Source organism: Rutilus rutilus (genome assembly GCF_951802725.1).
Source record: "Rutilus rutilus genome assembly, chromosome: 3".
In the NCBI taxonomy this organism is placed as follows: domain Eukaryota; kingdom Metazoa; phylum Chordata; class Actinopteri; order Cypriniformes; family Leuciscidae; genus Rutilus; species Rutilus rutilus.
In genome coordinates this window covers 9,881,027-9,901,903 of record NC_140211.1, presented here as the reverse complement: position 1 = coordinate 9,901,903, position 20,877 = coordinate 9,881,027, and the positions used below count along the sequence as shown (strand labels likewise).

The following is a 20,877-nucleotide window of genomic DNA, read 5'->3' as shown; positions in this document are numbered from 1 at the left end:
AGAACCTATTGTCATGTGAAAAGGGACACCAAAAGGCTTTATAGGAAAGTTTTTTTTTATTTTGAAAATAAACTGCACAATCAAGACAATGCTTAAGATACAAGTTTGACCACTCCAAATCTAAAAGTCTCCATTAGGTCCTGAAAAAGAAAGGTTAAATGCATGCATTTAAAAAAAAAGCACACATAAACATGCATATACACAAACAAATTTAAATAAAGTTCACCTAATGACAAGCACGTCTGTCTACTGGCGAGCTCTATTGGGCCACACACGCACATATTCAGTTGGATTCTTTGCAGGAGCTGCCTGATAAGTCTTCATAACGGTTTGTTTCTGTGGTTGCATGGGCTTAAACACTTGGGGAGAAACTGAAAATAGAAGATATTCAAGATTATTCTAGGCCAACATGGAGCCCAAATGGCTCTCAGGTAGTTGAGTCAATTAACTTGCCAATCACAGGATCTTTGATTTGTCCAATTCCAGGCATCTCAGCGCTAAACTTTCGGTCCAGAAAGAGGCTTTCAGTGCCACGTACTGGGTAAATGCACCTCACGGTCATCCTGAGGGGGGGGGGGGGTGAGAGAATGGCTGTGTGGTTAAAGTTGGCTACTAATAGGTATTCACTAGGGTAATAAAATTACCTGTATGCAGCATCTCTCGTGATAACTGGCTTGCTGTCTGTGGAATACATCTCATGAAAAATGATCTCGTTTTCATAAGTCACATACTGCTGATCAACCTGAATAGAAGGGGAAAAAAAAATAAGTGAAGTTAAGTAACTTTCATATGCATGGGGTGGGGAAGACACCCATTCAACTGCACCTGAAATCTAGTGCCACAGGTGTTAAGACCGAAGGAGAACAGGACTCTGGACTCATCAGTTTCTTGAGGTCTGCAGCTTGGGTCCAATAGTGTGGTTCGGGCAGGGTCTGCAGTAGGTACCGCTTTAGTGATATCACTCACTACAGTCATCACGCCCTCAGCAGAGCACACTACATGGAAACAATTTGAAAGTAAACCAGACTATTGTGTAAAGTGACCATTCCATCCCTAAACCAGTTCATATGAGAATTGTGCTCTCTGGTGCCGGTGCCAGTGCCATAAATTTGGGTGAAGCCAATAAGAACCACTGCATTACCCAAGAGCTCAGTGGTTTGGAAGAGACAGCATTTTCTTGAGGACTGCTCAATCTCCAAGGTTTTAACACTTCTGGTGAGAAGTTCAAAACTGCCATAGAACTGCTGCAGCGTAATATTCTACAACAGAGGGATGTTAATTTCAGCAATTTGAATAAACGTCATGGCTTTCAACAGTCAGGCCCTGCTAGTGATTAACAAACCGTATAGCAGTATCCAATTGTAAATAGAGGGACATCCAAAATGAAGGTGTTGCTGTCATTGGACATGATGTAGCCACGCTCAGACACCAGCTGTTGGGTCAGCGGGTAGCGACCGATGACGATGTCCCACAAGTAATCGTAATCATGATAGGCTCTCATGAAGCGTATGCCATTGTTAGCACACATGCTGTCAAAGATGGGTGGGTCTGTTGAGATAAAATTGAACACCTAAGTGTATGGCAGACAATAGGGCTGGGTATAAAAAATTCTTTTTTTAAAGTAAAAAAAAAAAAGATTTCGGTTTTAATTGATTCTCATTCTTATGAACCGATATCGATTCTTAAATCCCAAGAGTCGATTAGTCACCCTGTTTTCAGTTGATGAATGAAACATTGTAGCACGCATTACATCCAAAAAAACAAACAAACAAAAAAAAAACTAAAAAAAAAAAGCACTTTAACTATTGATATGAAACGAAGTCTGACTTAATTCAGTCCATTTTCTTACAAAATTCAAAACAAATACTGTTTTGGCGCTGTGGCATAAGATCACTCTGGCGCAGCAGCGTGGAGCACACGTGATCTCTTCCGCCTTATTACCAGTTACCACGCGAAATAAACAGAGCATCTGAAAGTGTTAAAGGTAACGTACAACTTATCGAAAGCCGTATCATGTGACATGGAATAGCTCAGTGTTTCAACCGTGGAAAGACGTCAGTAATCAGCTTGTAACAATGTCATGTAACGTCACATTTACCTCAGAAAAACCATATCCAGTGACCATAAACTCGTTAGGTAAAAAAAAAAAAAAAAAAAAAAAAAAAAAACACTTTGCTAAATATGCACCAATTCCATATTACATATTCATTATACATTTTTAATGTTCTTCAATTTTTAATGCATGTTTGAATAAATTTGGCAGGTTTTTATGACAGCCACCATTTAAATGTTTATATTTCATGTAACTTTATTATAAAAATAAGTGTAATTTAAGTGTATATACACAAATCAGTTCATTTTTACCTTTAATATTTTAGTAGGCTAATGAAGCCTAGTAGGGTACAACTGACTCCCACAGTTTACAGCATTAGTTAAGAGATTTGTTTTCCTTGAAAAAAATGCCATGTATTGTACCTGATATAAAAGATCAATCAATATTGAATCAAAATCGAATTGTGAAATTTCTCAATACCCAGCCCTAGCAGACAATGTCTTACACTATTGTCAAATGTTTAAAGTGTCTAAGAGTTCCAACAGAAATGCAAAACCTTATATACCTTATAATAATAATAAGATCCTTACCGACATCACGAATGACAGCACTCAGAGAAGAAAAATAGTAATAGGGCTCCATTTGAGGAAGGATGTTCAGAGTCCACTTAATATCCAAAAAGTACTCAAAAAGGCTCTTTGCAATATGCTGCAAGACAGACAGATAAAACTCAAACGCCAGACTTTAGAGAATCTTGTTTTTAAAACACATGGGTCTGAAATCAGCTCCACTTAGTCTTAAATGCATAGAGCAAGTTCTTGGAGTTTTGTTTTTCCCACAAACTTTGATGCCAATGACACCCTCAAAAGGGTCAAGGTAGCTAGGAGTCTGCATTTATATTAAAGTAGAAAAAAAAAAAAAGCCTGACCTAGAGAATGGAGAATGCGGTTAACGAAAGCAAACTCACCTGCTTCACAACAAATTGGGCATCAAATGGCACCCCAACGATATACGCAAAAGTATTGTTTTGTGGGACTCTGGTGATGGAAAGTCCCATCTGCATGGCAGTTGACACGGAGAACACCTGCCCATTCAGCTCCAGGGACATCAGCTCCACATCAAAAGGAATATTACCCAGGTAGACCGTGAAGACTCGTTCCTCAGGTGTCGTTTCTGGAAAAGACAGTACAGTTGTAGTGAACTTTATCCACAGAGCAACAATGACATGCCCATTTAATATCCAACCCAACTCACGGTTAATTAAAAAGGGAATACGAGGAATTGCTGGAGTGGCCATTTGCTTGAACAAATGGTACATGGTGTCCACACCATTCTGGTCCACAAGATCTTGCTGGTAGGTCAGCAGGACGGCGTACATCTCAAGATACATACCGTCCATCACAAAGCTCTGTAGGCAAATTAATATTTAACATTGGATGCTTAATCCAGCATCATACAGGGACAGAACTCCCGACCATACCTTTCTAGTCACTCCCACAGAAGCAATGGGGATGCTACAGACAACGGCCCCGTCACTGAATGTCACAGAGTAGCCTCGGTCTTTAGAGGCCTGTTCATCTAGGAGATCGCCATTAACCCCCACGTTTATGTACTCACTCCTTAACACAGAAGGTGGAGCAACCAGAGGAGTCATTACTGCAGGGGTCCTCCAGTGAAATCTGTAGCCATCAAAAGAGCCTTCATCTGAAATGATTTGTTAAAAATCAAATATGGAACCTGAAAACAAAACTCCTGCAATGTCTTTCAGATGCACAGCACGTGTCCCTTTTTCACAATACCAAATAATCAACGGTCACTGTTCTAAAGAGTTGGTAGTCAAAACATGCCCAGCCCAAAAAAAAAAAAAAAAAAAAAAAAAAAAACACACAACACACCTCAATGACTGGATCATTGCAGTGGTTGTTTCTAGCATGTTATGTTTGGCAACAGTTCTTCTAACCCTAATTGGAGTGTGTTGCTTTTAATTTCTTAACCATGTAGAAGGACACATCATGGCCATATTCTAGGTCTAGGATGACAATGTCAAGATTCAAGAGACAAATGTCAAGATTGGCACCTCTGAGTCCAGACCTTAAATTTATTTTCATTCAGTCTAATGGCTCGGAGTTCAGACATTGAATTCATTGGAAGTCTTTGGGATGTGCTGAGTGAGACTTTACAGAGTGCTGGACTCTTGCATAGTCAACACAAGATCTTGATTGAATGACTCTTGATGTAAATAACATCAGAACATTTCCGCTACCTATTTTTGGTCAAGATCTTGTATGGACAAAGCAAGAGTCCAGCACTCTGGAAGTCTTTGGGATGTGCTGGAGGAGACTTTACAGTGAATTTAGTGTCTGAACTCAGACGAGCCAATTCATGTGAAAAATGGATTCATGCTCCCAACCATTCTTTCACAATTTGAGCCTGAATCTTGACATTGTCCTCCTGGAATATAACCATGATACATCTTCCTACATGCTTGTCTAAGAAATGAATGCTACACTCCAATTAGGGTTAGAACTGTTGCCAAACATAACATGCTAGAAACAACCACTGCAATGATCCAATCAATGACTTAAGCAACTTTTTAAGCCAGGCAGTGTACATATTTGGTTCTTACCCAGTGAGCAGGAAGCAACCAGGTCCACCATGACAAACATCCATTTCTGTCTAAAATACACGGTGGCTTTGATCACTTCAACTGAAACACCACTGACCTGAAACAAGTTAAACAGTGATTAAACCACAAGGCAGTCAAAAATGTGTGTAAACACTAGATTAGGTCATATGTACTCATTCTGGGTTAAGGGGAAGTGACATTAACCATTTTGGTTATGTGGCATACCATTTTGACAGAAGCGTAAGGTTGTCCAAAGGTGGTCCGAAACACAATTCTGCCAGGTGTGATTATGATGAAGTAGCCCAGAGCAGCAGCATCTTCAGGCGACATGACTTCAGACTGCTGTCCATCTTGTTGCAGCGTCACCTGCCAGGACTCCACTGAACTTTGGGGCTTGAAGAAAAACAGTGCAGCCAAGACCATGTTTCAAAGTCAACCATTAAGAGAAACAGCTAGCCACTTACCACAGAGAAACCTTTAAAACTGCTGGCTGCAGGGAAGAGAAGAGCTGTTGTCACAGACACCTGGGGGGGGATGGGGGGTTAAATAATCAAAAATAAATACAATACACATAAGAAAGTCTCACTCATACCTCCATGTAGTTCTCCTCACAAGTAATCTCTCTTGGAGAATAATGAGAAATAGAGCAAGCCTTGGAGAAATTGAAAAGTGATTCACCACCACGCTCATCTGTAATGATCACACTGAACATGAAGGTGAAGACCTCATCATTCTGGGGGAGGAGGAGAAAAAAAAAAATCAAGTTTAACTTTCATTCAAAAGTTTGTCAACAAGAGTGTTTCTGAGGTCTCTTAGGATCAAGTCTGCATTTAATCAAATACAGTAGTATTGGGAAGTTACACTTAATTACAAAAAAAAAAAAAAGCTTTGACATGGCACCCGGTTGCCTTAATATTGAGTTAATACAAAGGAGATTTAGTAAACAAACTCAATTATATTATCTGAAATGTTAATTATCCAAGTTAATTTGACAAAAGTTAAGTGCAATAAATCATTACAATAATTGACAGTGTAAAGTTTTATTTTAATAGACCAAAACTTTTTCCTGTGATGGCAAAGCTAAACTTTCCCACCAACGTTTCCAACTTTGCCATTTCCCATCTTTCATCACATGATTCTTCTAATATGCAGATTTTGGTGCTCAGGAACAATTTATTCTTCATGCCAAAAAAAAAAAAAAAAAAGTTGTGCTGCTTTGTGCAAACTGGGATTTCTCTCATGATTATTTAAGTAGAAAGTTCAAAAAGCCACTTATGAAATATACAGTAATGAATCTCACAATAGGTTCAGTTTAATTGAACCCTTTTTTGTTGACCCCAAGCAATTGGCCAGTATTGTAGACCTAAATCACACTCAAATGAGCATTATCCCGAAAGTAGTCAATCATTAGAGGCGTTTTGTACCTGATTGTCCGTGTGACAGGAGAAGTATGAGGCTCTGAGAGCAACACGGCCCAACAGGGGATCGACAGAGTAAGTGTAACCACACTGAGCCCCATAGAGGCCTGTAACAGGATACACACCTGTGGCACCTTAAAAGACCCCAAAAAGAAAGACACCATGTTGCAATTATAACAACAAAAGCACATGCTAAAAGGATGCAAAACTCAAACACACCAACTGCCTCAAAGCGAGGCTGAACACCAGAGGATGGTATGTCTACTGAGATGAACAGGGAGCGGTCCTTGCACTCAGCCGCAATGGGAACTATGAGCAAGACAAAAAGAAGTTTGAAAACAAGCAAACAGACATTAACCCCTAATGATAGACATCGCTTTAGAAGGCCATTACCTTGTGGCAGACTGGGGGACTGCTGGAACTTGCTTTTGAAGTCACTTACAGCAAAAGATACAGCACACAGGAAAAGCACCCCTCTAAAGAGAAAGAAACAATGCCAAGTTTCAATAGATTCACTTCACATACAGAGAAAAACAAAGGGGTTTAAAAAATAATTACCCTAAAACAAATCTAAAAGCCATAGATACTGATTAACTGAAGTGTCTGCAGTGTGGTAAGCTTAAAAGACTACCAAATATGCATTAGTACTAAATAACACGATCCTGAACTACACAGCAAAGAATAACAACATACTACTGCTGGGCAGATTTAAAATACATTATGTTGATTGACTTGTTATGAGCTAGATGTGTTGATTGGCTACTTCAAAAGCAGTTGCGCTTATTAGAACATTAGTCGTAATTGACAGCGGCTGCAGAACTTCCTGATTGGCTGTATAGCTCCGCCCATCATCCAGAGCTAAAAAAAAAAAAAGGCAATTTTGTTTTATTTCAAAAACGTTTTTTTTAAAGTACCCCTGCAGTCAGTAACTCATCTTTTATCACTCAAATTACGTTTAAACGTATTTCCTTGAAAAAAAATGATTCATTCCTTAAAATAGCTTGCATACACCCTTGCCTAATTTAATATTCGCGGTTCTATGATTATGTAAATTAGCCACGCCTCTAAATACTTGCGCCAGCTCAGAGATCCACTAGTTGAACTTGACGATCACACTCGATTATTGATCTGATTGTTACAAGGTAGTTTGTGATGTCAGAAACAGCGATTTTAAACCGCGTTTTTGAGACTGTCTTTGGTTCACTGCAGTTTCAAAGCTTAAAGCATATTAAAAACAACACATAGACATAAACAACATTAAAAACTTGATTTTCACCACAGGGGGACTTTAATAAAAATAAGACCCTGGCAGGTTTAAGATGATAATTTACAGTATGTGTTACATATCGTCAAAAAATATGAATTACAGAACACAAAAGACTTCTGTCAGATTTAAATAGCCTACTTTGTGTCTTTGTTTGGAAAACGCTAGACATGAATGCAATTTTGGAAGACAAAGAAAAATGCTGTACTCTGTGCTTCCACACAAGTCCTGCATCAAGAGAGGGAAAAAAGATATACACATATGGTGGGCATTGCTGTTGTCATAAACAATTTTGCAGGCTGATATTTGTTGGCCTGTACAAAACATGCCTGGAATAAAGTATGAATAAAGTCACTATAAAATGAGTAAGTACACTGGAAAGTTATATGGAATGATTTATGTGAACTAGTCAAGCAATTTTTCAAGAATTCTATGGAAAATAAATAGTGGGGAAATATGGATACATAAAATACAGCCCAGTGTTTAAATGACTTCTTTAAACGACACTTCAAATATTATTTTATAAATTATAATCATTTACATCTTTCAGTCTTTCACTCCAAGTTATTCTTATTTGGAAGTTTCAGGGCCTTTTCAGCAGTACAAAAATACATATTCGTTCTCAACTAATTTAAAGGGATAGTTCGCCCAAAAATGAAAATTCTGTTAGTAATTACTCACCCTCATGTTGTTCCAACCAGACCTTCGTTCATCTTCGGAACACAAATTAAGATATTTTTGATTCAATCTGAGAGCTGGATCACTCCTCCATAGGCTTCTAATGGATTGAAACTTGCTGGCCCAGAAAAATGATTAAAGACATCGTTAATATAGTCCCCCCCCCCCCCCCCCCCCCCCCCACACACACACACACACACACAAAAAAGACTTTATTCAACTATTCATATCTTCTGTGTGGGCCTCGAGTGAGTTCACGTAGTAAAACAGCGCAGCGCTTCTGTGTTGTACGTCACACGCATCACACACATGACCAGCGTCGGCCAATAGTGGGCCTACGTGTGATGTACAACACAGAAGCGCTGCGCTGTTACACTACGTGAACTCACTCGAGGCACACAGAGAAGGAAATGAATAGTTGAATAAAGTCGTTATTTTTGTTTACTTTTTGCACACAAAAAGTATTCTCGTCGCTTGATAAACTTAAGATTGAGCCACTGTAGTCACTTGGACTATTTTAACAATGTCTTTAACTGAACTGGGCCGGCAAGTTTCAATCCCTTAGAAGCCTATGGAGGAGTGATCCAGCTCTCAGATTTCATCAAAAATATCTTCATTTGTGTTCCGAAGATGAACGAAGGTCTTACGGGGTTGGAACAACATGAGGGTGAGTAATTACTGACAGAATTTAAATTTTTGGGTGAACTATGCCTTTAATAAAACTGTCTAAAGAAATACTATTGAACCAGTGTAATGATGTTCCTGTCCACAAGGTGGAAGCAATGGCATCTGCATCATATCCTGGCAAAAACATGTGCCAGGATATGATTTGAGTGTCATCAACTGCAAAAATCTCAGAACCTGATAATCCTGAAAGAAATAGAGACAAAAAGTTGTAGCATAATAAATAAATGAGGTACTAAACAAAACATATAATACATGAAGTCAAGATACCAATAAAGTCCTATACAAGTTGTCATAATTACTTGAGATATAATTTCTTTATAGTACCTAATTATAGGCTAATTATAGTAAGTTTTAGAAACAGAAACACCATAATATTTTTATTAGAAATAAAAGGGAGATAATAAAATGTCCCAATAACAAGGACAGAGCCAAATAAAACTGAAAATGACAATGAGAAAGACTTTGCACTCCAATTTGTCACTGTGACCTGTACAATCATGATGTCATGCTTGCAGGAAATTTAGCAAGCATGATAGAGCAGCTCTGTGTGATCAGTTAGTCATCTTTCTTTATTTTTCTCCTCCATTAGGATTTTTTTAGCAGCATTGGAGAAAGTTACCTTTAAGAGTAATGCATTACAATATTGAGTTACTCCCTAAAAAGTAACTAATTGCGTTACTTAGTAGTTTTGTGGTACTTTTTCTCACCTGGGCTGGGCTTGCTTGCTTGTTAAAAAATGTGCACAAACAAATGAAACGCAAATGTGATGCTTATCTTAAAGACATTGCTTATATGGTTTGATTGGATCATCAAAAGTCAGCAGCAAAGACATCAGTTAATACATTTATGTGTATTTTTTAACATATTTAATGATTGCAGGTTTGGGTAATATTCTGAGTTTGCATTTCACTGTTTTATTTATTTTGAGTAATACTGATTCTGTTTTTGTGCAAGTGAGATGAGTACATGCATGCTCACATTTAGTCTACCGCTACAATAACCATCATGTTCACACACACAACGCCTCTGCACTTACTCACGATTTCACTCAACATGGGGACAGAAGAGCTGTCAGTCAATACATGTGGAAAAGTAACATGCATTACTTATTTGAAAAAGTAACTATTTTGTTGCATTACTCGAAAAAGGTAATCTGACTACTTAACTCATGTTACTTGTAATGCGTTACCCCCAACACTGCTGGTTACATTCTCCTCATAATCATTCTTATTCCTCATTTCATCCTACATTATAACATGTTTAATATGTTTTTAAACTAGATTACATTTTCAATTCATAAAAACAAGATTCTTATTGGCCGCCTTCTACCACATGACCAGTTCTATGATAAAGTGCAACTGGACTGCTAAACTGTCTTTCCTAAAAGTGACGTGACGTGTAGACAAGTATGGTGTCCCATACTCGAAATTCATGCTTTGCATTTCACCTATCCAAGTACACACACACAGTAAGTATTGAACACACACACACTGTGAACACACACCTGGAGCAGTATTTTTGCTGCGGCGCCCGGGGAGCGATTGGGGGTTTGGTGCCTTACTCAAGGGCACCTCAGCTGTGGGTAATGAGTGTGGAAAAGAACACTGTTTATTCACTCCACACACACACACACACACACACACACACACACACACATGGCTGTCAGCACCCATCCACCTATCAGCATCCAACACTGCACCAGAAAAGAGAGGTGTAAAGGATAAGTATGAAAAGAACAAGAACAATTCACTCAAGAACTGAACTTAAAGATCCGTTCAGACGACAGTGTTCAACGGAATCAACAATCTTTTGACCTTCACCACTGTCTCCGGCTTTTATGAATCAGGGCGAAAATTAAATAAATATTCTACATGTGTATTAATATGAATGGGAACGGATATGAATGGGAAGATGTCCTCAGACAGACAGAAAGTGAGGTCAGGTTCAAAATTTGAATCATCCGATGACCTTATAACGCTATGAAATTTGCGAATTTAGGAAAGTCCCCTCGTGAGAAAGAGGAAGAATAAATCACAAACTATAATGAGAAACAATGATCACATGCACGTCATATTTCTTATATTGCACTTCTTCGTTATATTCTGAGAAGAAGTGACCAAAAGTGAAACGGGAACATTCATGCCATCCTTAAAATAGGTACAGGTCATTTAGGTTTGTATTTGTATGTGTTTAAATGACTTGCTGTATTAGGTTTATTATGATAAGGTTTTTTTTTTTTGTTAGAAAAGCCTTTCTAGCGACCTGAGACGCAAATTAGCTTACTCTTGGTGTGCAATACATATTTTCCAGTTTTCGACTGGAATCATGTTTTTTTTTGTACTGTCCCTATATAAATAAACTTATAAACTTATCATTACATTGGTAGATTATTGTACCAATGTAATGTTATTATTGTACCAATGTAATGTAACCATATTGTTTGGTATTATAAAGTAGAACAATTAATAAAATCCCTGATTAAAACAGAAAGTACATAATGTATTCTGTAGAATATTTGTAGTAGACAAAACACATTCCACTGAGACTCTTCTGGCAGCTTTGGGCGACTGCTATTGTGTTCACTTCCTGTTGTGGGCAGCAGGTTGACATCACTGTGCTTGATATGCGCAGTGAGTCATTTGTCTGTCGACCGTTGAATTCAAGTCAACACAGAATTTAACAGCTACAGCTTGTGACCTTTCAGCACATTAATCAAGGCTTCATTTATTAATGTGCTGAAATTATGATAAACAAGAGTGGCATTTTTTTGATAAACAGATGAAACAGCATGAATGCAGCATGAAAATGTATGAAAGAACCCATCACTAACTTATTTGGCACAGGCAATTTCAGCTGTGCATGGGAGACAGATGATTCTCTGACAAGAAAACACTGCTGTCTTCTTGGTTTGTTGGTTTTAGAGGTGTATTTGGCACTTGTTAGCTGTCAGGCTTGGAGACCACCAGACCAACCATCTAAACCCCAGCTTAAAGGGATAGTTCACCCAAAAATGAAAATGTTGTCATTAATTTCTCACCCTCATGAACACAAATGAAGATCTTTTTAATGAAATCTGAGCGATTTCTATCTCTCCATTGACAGCACAACTACCACTTTGACGCTTCAAAAGGTTCATAAAGAGATCATAAAATTAATCCATATGAATTGAGCGGTTTAGTCCAAATTTTCTGAAGAGACTCAATCGCTTTATATGATGAACAGATCATTTGTGTTTTGAAGATGAACGAAAGTATTACGGGTTTGGAACGACATGAGGGCGAGGAGCCTAATTAATGACTTTTATTTATTATAATTAATACATTTTTGGGTGAACACATTTAAGTCAAACCACAGTTTCACATATCGTTAGCCTCATAGCATGATTGCCTAAGTAATATTTAAAAAAAAAAAAAAGGACTTTGGCAATTATGCTATGAGGCTAACGATATCAAGCATTAATAGGCTACTGAATATATATATATTTTTTTTAAATCAGTTAAAATTTGTTATCAGGCCATAGATGACCAGACAATGTGGCTAAATGAAAATAATAACCTTGTACTGCTAAATTATAGCGACGTACCACATCAAATGCAATCCATCTATTTACTTTGGCCTAATTCTTATAACTGAACGCAAAACGGCAGTTGGTTATAAAATCATGTGGTTATAGTAAGTTTCAGATTTTGCCTGTTGGTCATAAATGACTCGTAAATCTGTGCACTGATGAAACCATGACTCTTTCAAACGTCATTGACTATTTGTGCTGGATTTGATTTGTTTTAAACGTTACTCTCCAAAAACAAATTAAAAGTATTTACACAGGAGGTGATGTGACATTTTACGTTTTTTCTTTGAGAGCACAACACGCAGAAGATCCCTTGGATGGAAGCATCTGCACAATGATCAGCGCGAGAAATACGAAATAAGATCTGAATTCCCATACACCTGAACCCGTGGATGAAAAACATTATGAGAGATAATTGCTTGCATTTTTAATTTCCAAGGAAAGTGACACAATGTATAGTCAGGGGGAGACAAAGAAGAGGATATGGAAATAGGCGTGACATGCAGTGTGCTTGCAGTAATTTGTCCAATGTAAATGCATCACATTTACGAGTGGTTTGATTGTCCATCGGCGTGCATGTAAACATGAGTTCTGGTGTAAGTATACAAATGTGCTTGCTTGATTGCATGCTTCTTTATGGTCAAACCTCTCGTTTTTGCGGTTAGATATTGTTTGACAGTCATAAACGGTGTTGCAAATGTCGTATTATAATGATGTGTCAGGACTGGAGAAAACATAATAAATACAAGGGGTTTTATTTTCTTATCAACCCATCGCTGGCAATGACAGGCTTGGCTGCAGTTGCCTAGTAACGGAGTAACGAGCCCTTAGTAGATGTGGGCTTCATCAAATCCTGTTCAAACAATTTGTTATATAAGTGTGTATTGTGTACAATGTAAGAACACCTAATTAGATAAACTGTTTGCTTTTTGTGACATGTGCAGGAACAAGAACACAGGACGAGACTCCAGCACTTTCTGTCCGAACTTGCAATATTGGGTTCTTTACAGGTGGGCTGGTACTGAAGTAGTCTATCATTTCATAGATGAGTGAAGTCTGTGAACAAACTCTGATGTTGGCTTGACAAAGCCTTTTCTGAAAGTTTGAAATAACTTAAAAGCACATTGCAAATGTGTTGCTAGCATGATATAACATGCTGTTAGCTTGATTTAACATGTTGCTAGCATGATTAGTATGTTACTAGCATGAATTAACATGTTGCTAGCATGAATTAGCACGTTGTTAGCATGTTTAAACAGTTTGTTAACATAATTCAGCATTTGTTGCTGACATGATTTTACGTGTTACTAGCATGATTTAACATTGTTATAATTTGCTGGCATGATTAGCATGTTGCTAGCATGATTTAACACATTGTTAACATGTATTTGCATGTTGCTAGCATGATTAGCGTGCCACTACCACGTGGCTAGCTTAAATTAGCATGTTTGCAAGCATCCAAGCATGATTTAACAGGTTGTTAGCATGTTGCTAGCATTATTTAACAAGTTGTTGGCATGTTTTAGCATGCTGCTAAAGACCACAGGTAGATGCCAAAGGACTGTATATAGCTACTATACGATTGTTTAGCACATTGCTAGCATGAATTAGCATGTTGCTAGCATGTTTTAACATGTTTTAGCATGTTGTCCTAGGATAGTCATTAAGCTTTGTTATCTTTATTACTCGCTGCGTTCAAAAACGAATACTTCTCTACTCTATAGCATGTGAAAAACAGTACGCCAACAGAGTAGTATGTCCGAATCCATAGTATTCGAAAAACAGTATGTAAAAAGTCCCCTGATGACCTACTACTTCTGTCGAGATTCTGAAGTGCGCATTCGCTGGACACTTTACTGTCCCATGAGGCCACGTGAGAGGATTTATGAATGGCAGTGAAGCAACGCAACTGGTAGGTCACATGAAAATGACAACATGGCAGATGTTGTACATCCATATTACATTCATACTACACACACTCACACAGTGTCACACTATATAGAGCGTACTTTCTTAAGTTGCGAATCTCATATTCAAATGCAGTACCTACTCAAGTATGTGATTTCAGCGTATAAGTCTTATTGTGCAAAAGTCTTGACCCCCTTAATGAAAGTCTATGGGACTTTTCATAGTTTGATTGTCTGTTTAACGGAAATCGTAAGTTGGATCAGTTAGAAAAGATATAGCATACCAAGTCCGAGGGTCTGAAATCTCTAGGAAGAGATACTGTTTAAATTTAGTCTCAGAAGAAGAAGTAGAAGAAAAAATATCTTGCCACTGTTTTCACAGTCTTTTATGTCTGTCTGTAGGGCTTCCATTATTTTCAGCCCTGGCTAAGAGGGAGAGAGGAACTTCTGTTGACCGTAGTCAACGATGACTTGGTAGGGTCTTTGTTAATCTGTTTATCTCTCTTTATTTTCTCTCAGACAGTTTTTATATCTAAAAGTTTCAAATGTTTAGAGATGTTAAAGGGACAGTTCAACCCAAAATGAAAGTGTTGTCATTAATTACTCCTATCATGTCATTTTAAACCCATAAGACTTTCGTTCATCTTCGGAACACAAATGAAGATCTTTTTGATGAAATCTAAGACATTTCTGTCCCTCCATTGACAGCTACGCAGCTGACACTTTGACACTTCAGAAAGTTCATAAAGAGATCGTAAAACTAATCCATATGAACTGAGCGGTTTAGTTAAAATTTTCTGAAGAGACTTGATCGCTTTATATGATGAACTGATTGAATTTAGGCTTTTATTTACAGATAATCACTGATCATCGACCTCATTGGTTCTCGCACGTCAAGCGAACATGCTTGAACTTCTGTTTACCACAAATTATGTGTCAGTTGATGAATGTTTATGTAAATAAAAGTCTAAATTCAATCTGTTAATCATATAAAGCGATTGTGTCTTTTCAGAAAGTTTAGACTAAACCGCTCATTTCATATGAGTAGCAGTTGTGTAGCTGTCAACGGAGGGACAGAAATCTCTCAGATTTCATCAAAAAGATTCGAAGATGAACGAAAAGTCTTACGGCTTTGGAACGACATGAGGGTGAATAATTAATGCCAGAATTTTCATTTTTAGGTGAACTATCACTTAAAGTCAACAGTTCTAACGCAGCTACAAACTTCTATAAACACATACTAGTATATCTCTGGAAACAACTGCTTCAGCATCAGTGATAGTTACATCTGATGGCTAAGTCTTTCTTCGCTCACAGAGATGGCGTTCTCCTGGGTTCGCCGTGTCTGTGGCCTCCACCTTCACCAGCTTAACCTGCAGTAGCAGCTACAGTCTGGACAGCGATTACGCCAGCTCACCTTTAGCAGGAGAAGAACAACTTCCACAGCACGAACACCAGACACCGGAGGCCACACAGCAACAAACTCCCAGCAGGTGGAGAGGAAATATCCTTCGACTCACTCAAGCAATTATAAACCAAGTGCTGTAAATCCATTCTTTTCATTATTCACTTATAGGGATGTTGATTCTCATCTTCTCCCAGCCTCACCAAGTGAGAGAGAGATCGCTGTTCCTGTGAGTATCGTTTCAGATTCACAGTCTTCAAGGGCCAATGTCAAATTCACAGATTAAGAACATTACTAATCTTAAAATACAGAGTAGACATAAAAATGAAATACAATATAGGTTGCATAGTGCACCCTTGTATTTTCGGTTACACTTTATTTTAAGGTGTCATTGTTACAGTGTAATTATATATTTATGTACTGAGTAATGTTCAGCAACTGCATGTACTTACTATAGGGTTAGGGTAGGATTAGGATTTGTTTGATGGTTAGTTGCATGTAATTATGCATAATTTACTGTTATTACTATGGTAAGTACATGTAACATATGTAACATGGACACTGTAAAATAAAGTGTTACCGTATTTTCCCTTTGACTTTTGAGTTTTCTTTAAGATATCAAGACACAATTTCTGATTGTCTAGCAGTAGTCAAGGGTCTCAAAAGAGTTTTTCTCTCATTGCAGGAAATGAACTGCACCCTGTTCCTGTTAGCTGGCTATGCCAAGTATGGCCAACCTTATGCCTGGATTAGATCCAATCACGAGCGCCTAGTAAACGTTGGAGGAACTGATACGCTAGTCAAGGATACACCAATGAAACTTAAGTCCATCACAGACTGGGTTTCAACATCCCAAGGTTTTAAGATCAACTTTTATTGGCCATAATTTCACTATTTTACTATATACACCATTTCTTAATGTACCTGGCTCAAGGTTTAGAAACTTTTAAAAGGTTAAAGATTATGTATGAATGCACATATGGCTTACTTTAGTGGCTTATGGTGGTCGTACATACAAATAGGTGTGTGTTACCATAATACTTATTAATGCCCCAGCAAACATCTTGCCTTTACCTAAAATTTAGCAAAAGAACTAAACTGTACGCTGTACTAAACACGGAAAAGTTTTTCCTTTGTGTTTTTTCGTGTCAAACGTTGTCAAAACGATCCCCGTTCACACGGATCCATTAACTAAAAACGCTGTATTATTATTAAATAAAAAAGATTTTAAGTTTTATTAATAAGATTTATTAATAAGAAAAAAAAAGGAGATCAAGAATTCTTTTGGAATCGGATCATGACTCCCAGAATCGGAATTGGATCGGATCGTGAGGTGCCTAAAAATTACCACCACTACTATACAATGATTTATTGCTTGTCTTTGTATAAATCGCAATCGCAATATTGGTTTAAAAAAAAAAAATCGCAATTCGATTTTTTTTCCAAAATCATTCAGTCCTTATTCAAATACGAAGTTTTCAGTTTTTAGTTGAAAACGGTGTTGTGTAAACAGCCCCTGGTTTTAAAGAAGTTTTAATTTTCAACTTAAAAACGTAAAACTTTTTTATGCGTTTTGACCGTTAATTTACTTTGCAACGGTGTTTTTGGGGCCTAAAAATGCACATTTTTGAAAATGGGTTTCAAAGTGCAAGTTTTTGAAAACGATACCGTTATCATCTCCGTGTAAACCACAAAAATGCGAATTTGTGAAAACAGTGACACGCGCATGAGTATTAAATGTTCAGTCTATAGACGTGTAGTGTTTCTTTACAAAGTGACATCGCCAACTACTGGCCTGGCATGAATGATACAGCGTTTTTAGTCGTTTTCGCAGTTCCGTGTGAGCCACCTTTATTTACATAACACTTATACAATACAGATTGTTTCAAAGCAGCTTTACAGTGATAACAGAAAAATTATTCAAAGCTGAAAACAGTGCATTTCGGCTGTACAGCAGCTCTAAAAGAAAACACTGTCATTGTTCAGCTGAAGTCAGTTCAGTGTTGATTCAGTTCCGTCTTAAAGATCATCAATTATTAAATTAGTTAATTTCATCTAAAAAAGCAGTTCTACAGAAAACAGTGATGTCATTGTCCAGCTCAGTTCAGTTCTCATCCAATAGTGTTAGTACAGTCAGATCAATAATATTGTTGAATATTAAGTGTCCCCGATTAAGCAAGCCAGGGGCCGGTTTCACAAAGATAGACTTTGACTATGGCTTAGATATAGTAGATAGTCAGACTTCAGATAGACATCTAAATCAGACCGTTGCACAAAGCACTTAAGACTCTGACTATCTTAAGTAGGACTACACTGCAATGCATTCTGGGTAAAATAAGACACTTTTCAAAACAAAAAACATGGCGGATCGAGTAAGCACATTCAACCGCTCAGTACAGTTTACTGCAGCAGAAAATATGTGTTTGTTGGAGGACTATAACAGTTACAAGGACATTTTACTTGGGAAATTTAGCGGAGAATGTAGTAACAAGAAGAAATGTTTAAATTATGAGCCATTTTCCCTTTTCTTTTGGCTATTTGTAATGTAACTGATTGTTACTGCTGGTTGCCAAGGTAACATAGAGTCTTAGACCTAAGTTAGCCTGGGGGTAAGGTGTCTTTATTTTTGTGAAACAGTCTAACTTGCATTAGCCTAGTCTATGAGCACATTTTAGACTTGTCTAACACTATAGACCGGTCTAAAATAGCTTTATGAAACCGGCCCCAGAGGCGACAGTGGCAAGAAACCCAAACTCCATCAGGTGACAGAATGGAGGAAAAAACCTTGGGAGAAACCAGGCTCAGTTCTCCTCTGGCCAACGAACGAACAGTGTGCGATTATGATTCAGGCTGCATCACAAGTCAGTCATCAGATTGTGGACAACGTTGTCTTCTGTACGCAAAAACGACCATTTTTAGTACATAATTGTTGTGTAAACATACCCTTAGAGGAGCCTTACATAACACACTAAACATGTCTCTGCCCTGCAGGAACTCATGTATGGGACGTAGTGAGTGAGTTGGTGGGACTGTGCACCATGCCGCCTCCCGACAACCCCTTCTCTCTGGACATGCGCTACCTCCAAACCCTGTCCCTCCCAGAGCGCTTCCTGGCCACCGGGGCCCTCCTGAATTTCCTGGAGATGATTGTGGTTCAGGGAAGCCGGGAGGAACCGTTCTATGATCTGGGTGAGCACAGAGCTTGAATTTCTTTGAAAGATTGGAGTCCGGGAAATCAGGATCCAAACATTTTGAAACTTCTATTGTCCTTGTGCTCACAAGATAAGGGGTGTAAGAAAAACAATAAATCTAAACACAGCGAAGTCTTAGGCATGATTCATACTATTGTAATCATGTATAGTGTTGTATGATCATTTTTCACATTAAACTATTATTAAACTAATTATTACAATACTGAGGTGATTGACTCAGTGTGAATGTGTCTTGGATGGGAATGCGAATTTCGCAAGAGAGAGTTCAAATGTTAATTCCTTTGTTTTCTCAGAGAGTAGCCCTCTCTTCCAGTTCTTCCAGTTTCTCCAGTCGTACAATACATCCTGTGTCTGTTGCATATAATCACTAATGTATTGTATAATCACTTTCTTTTCTGCTAGAGCCACAGATTTGACCAGTTTGTGTAAAACAGGCCTTAGGCTAGTTTTTTTTTTTTACCATCATCCTCTGTTTCTTCTGGTGTGTTTCCTAGTTGTGGCAGAGTTGGTGCCATTGAGACGACTTCATTTCCAAAGCCTCTCTGAGTTCCAGAAGTTTAAAGGCAGTGACAGGTTTCACAGGACTTCAAGTCACTTACCCGACGAATGAGAACTGATGGTTCAGAATACAACATGCAAGAGTTTTCAATTCCAGAGGATTTTTACAATTGGCGTAAAACTCCAAACATCACATTCTAGAACGGGTACAAGTTAAACCATGAACTAATACAGTATGTTTTGTTCTTTCTTTATTTTGATACTAAGAAACATTAATTTATGTGTAAACAAAGAGGTTTAATAATGACAGCTTTAGCCCCATGACTTTAAGCTCCTAACTGTCAGCCATGGCATGTTTTTGTGAACCACAGCACGTATGTCTTTGAAAAGTTATGAAATCAGACCAGGAGTATTTTAATCCCTCGCATTAAAAGATTTGCGCCCCATGACTTGTGAAGAAACTGTTCCCTCTTTAAGAATGTAGTCTGTCCTGGAAGTCAAGGAAAACACTGGCTTTTTAGGGGCCGTTAACACAACACCGTTTTCTACTAAAAATGAAAAACTTTTTATGCTTTTGGCCGACAACAGTGTTTTGGGGGCTGGAAAATGTTATAACTTTTAAAAACAGGTGTGCAAGTCCAAGTTTTTGAAAACAATACTAGTCACCGAATTTGTGATTGTGAATTTGTGTTTTAGTGTTTCTTTACAAAGTGACATTGCCAATTACTGACCTGACATGCGTTTTCATGGGGATCATTTTGACAACATTGTCTGTACGCAAAAAAAAAACGTTCCTGTTTTAAGTACATCGTTGTTGTGTAAACGTACCCTTAGAAGTTAGTGGTGTCTTCACTATTAACTCTTTCCCTTTCATTGACAAAAATTTCCATAATTTATGAGACAACGCTTCTGGTTTTCCATGTTTTCACTGTTATATGGTAGGGGGCGCTATTTGTGCATCTCACTGAAAGAGTACTGAATCTTCTGATCAAAACACATTTGAAGAAGCCGCAGAAACAAGCGATAGCGATAGCATATGTAAGCCCATACACATGTAAAATAACATGATCATCCCCATTAAACAGTATATAAATCAGAACTGCCTAATGTTACTGAATGGACCCAGGACTGTTGGGCTGTGAAGCTTTGGGGTGTTGACGGACTCGATCTACTTTATCTGTGTTTTGATCATCGTTCTGAATCTGATCAGGATGTAGTCTTTGACAAAAACATGTTTTTTTCTCAGGTTTTTGCTCAATGTTGCTTTAATGAAACTTACCCATATTCAAATGTTGATAAAAAAAAAAAAAAAAAAAAAAAAAAAAAAAACATTAAACTAGAATAAACCTTTTTTACTAGAGTAGAGGCTGTTCTTTCTTTTGATATATTGCATGTTCAGATATTCATACAACAAAATATTCTGGGAGCAATGACATTTTTGTGAAAATGATCACACACAAAAAAAAACTGGCGGTGGCTGGCAAAAAATGCTGGCGGGTAAAGTGTTAAAAATATAGGTTCCAAAAGGTGATTTTCGCAGCGATGTCAATTCTTCACACTT

General features: G+C 37.8%; 2 protein-coding genes across 3 annotated transcripts; one reads left to right on the top strand and one right to left on the bottom strand.

Moving 5' to 3' along the window:
* Positions 1-37: 37 nt before the first annotated feature.
* On the bottom strand, positions 38-6,796 carry zpax4 (zona pellucida protein AX 4). Its single transcript, XM_084404081.1, has 19 exons — positions 6,656-6,796; positions 6,491-6,573; positions 6,317-6,406; positions 6,104-6,231; positions 5,272-5,412; positions 5,144-5,203; positions 4,905-5,072; positions 4,680-4,776; positions 3,534-3,757; positions 3,308-3,461; positions 3,021-3,226; positions 2,644-2,761; positions 1,343-1,548; positions 1,142-1,259; positions 826-995; positions 645-742; positions 454-563; positions 227-371; positions 38-140 (listed from the first exon to the last, which is right to left on the bottom strand). Exons 1-18 carry the CDS (start codon positions 6,676-6,678, stop codon positions 247-249), a joined length of 2,319 nt encoding a protein of 772 aa, XP_084260207.1. The 5' UTR covers positions 6,679-6,796; the 3' UTR covers positions 38-140; positions 227-246.
* Positions 6,797-12,610: 5,814 nt separating this feature from the next.
* LOC311288510 (uncharacterized protein) lies at positions 12,611-20,606 on the top strand. 2 transcript variants are annotated; one of them, XM_084405932.1, is made up of 8 exons: positions 12,611-12,890; positions 13,239-13,304; positions 14,604-14,675; positions 15,519-15,694; positions 15,778-15,835; positions 16,292-16,463; positions 18,598-18,795; positions 19,313-20,606. In XM_084405932.1, exons 1-8 carry the CDS (start codon positions 12,879-12,881, stop codon positions 19,426-19,428), a joined length of 870 nt encoding a protein of 289 aa, XP_084262058.1. In that variant the 5' UTR covers positions 12,611-12,878; the 3' UTR covers positions 19,429-20,606. The 2 variants fall into 2 exon arrangements, with proteins under 2 accessions (XP_084262058.1, XP_084262059.1); XM_084405933.1 differs by lacking the exons at positions 12,611-12,890; positions 13,239-13,304 and adding an exon at positions 14,077-14,206 and having other exon boundaries at positions 19,313-19,537.
* The last annotated feature ends 271 nt before the right edge of the window (positions 20,607-20,877 follow it).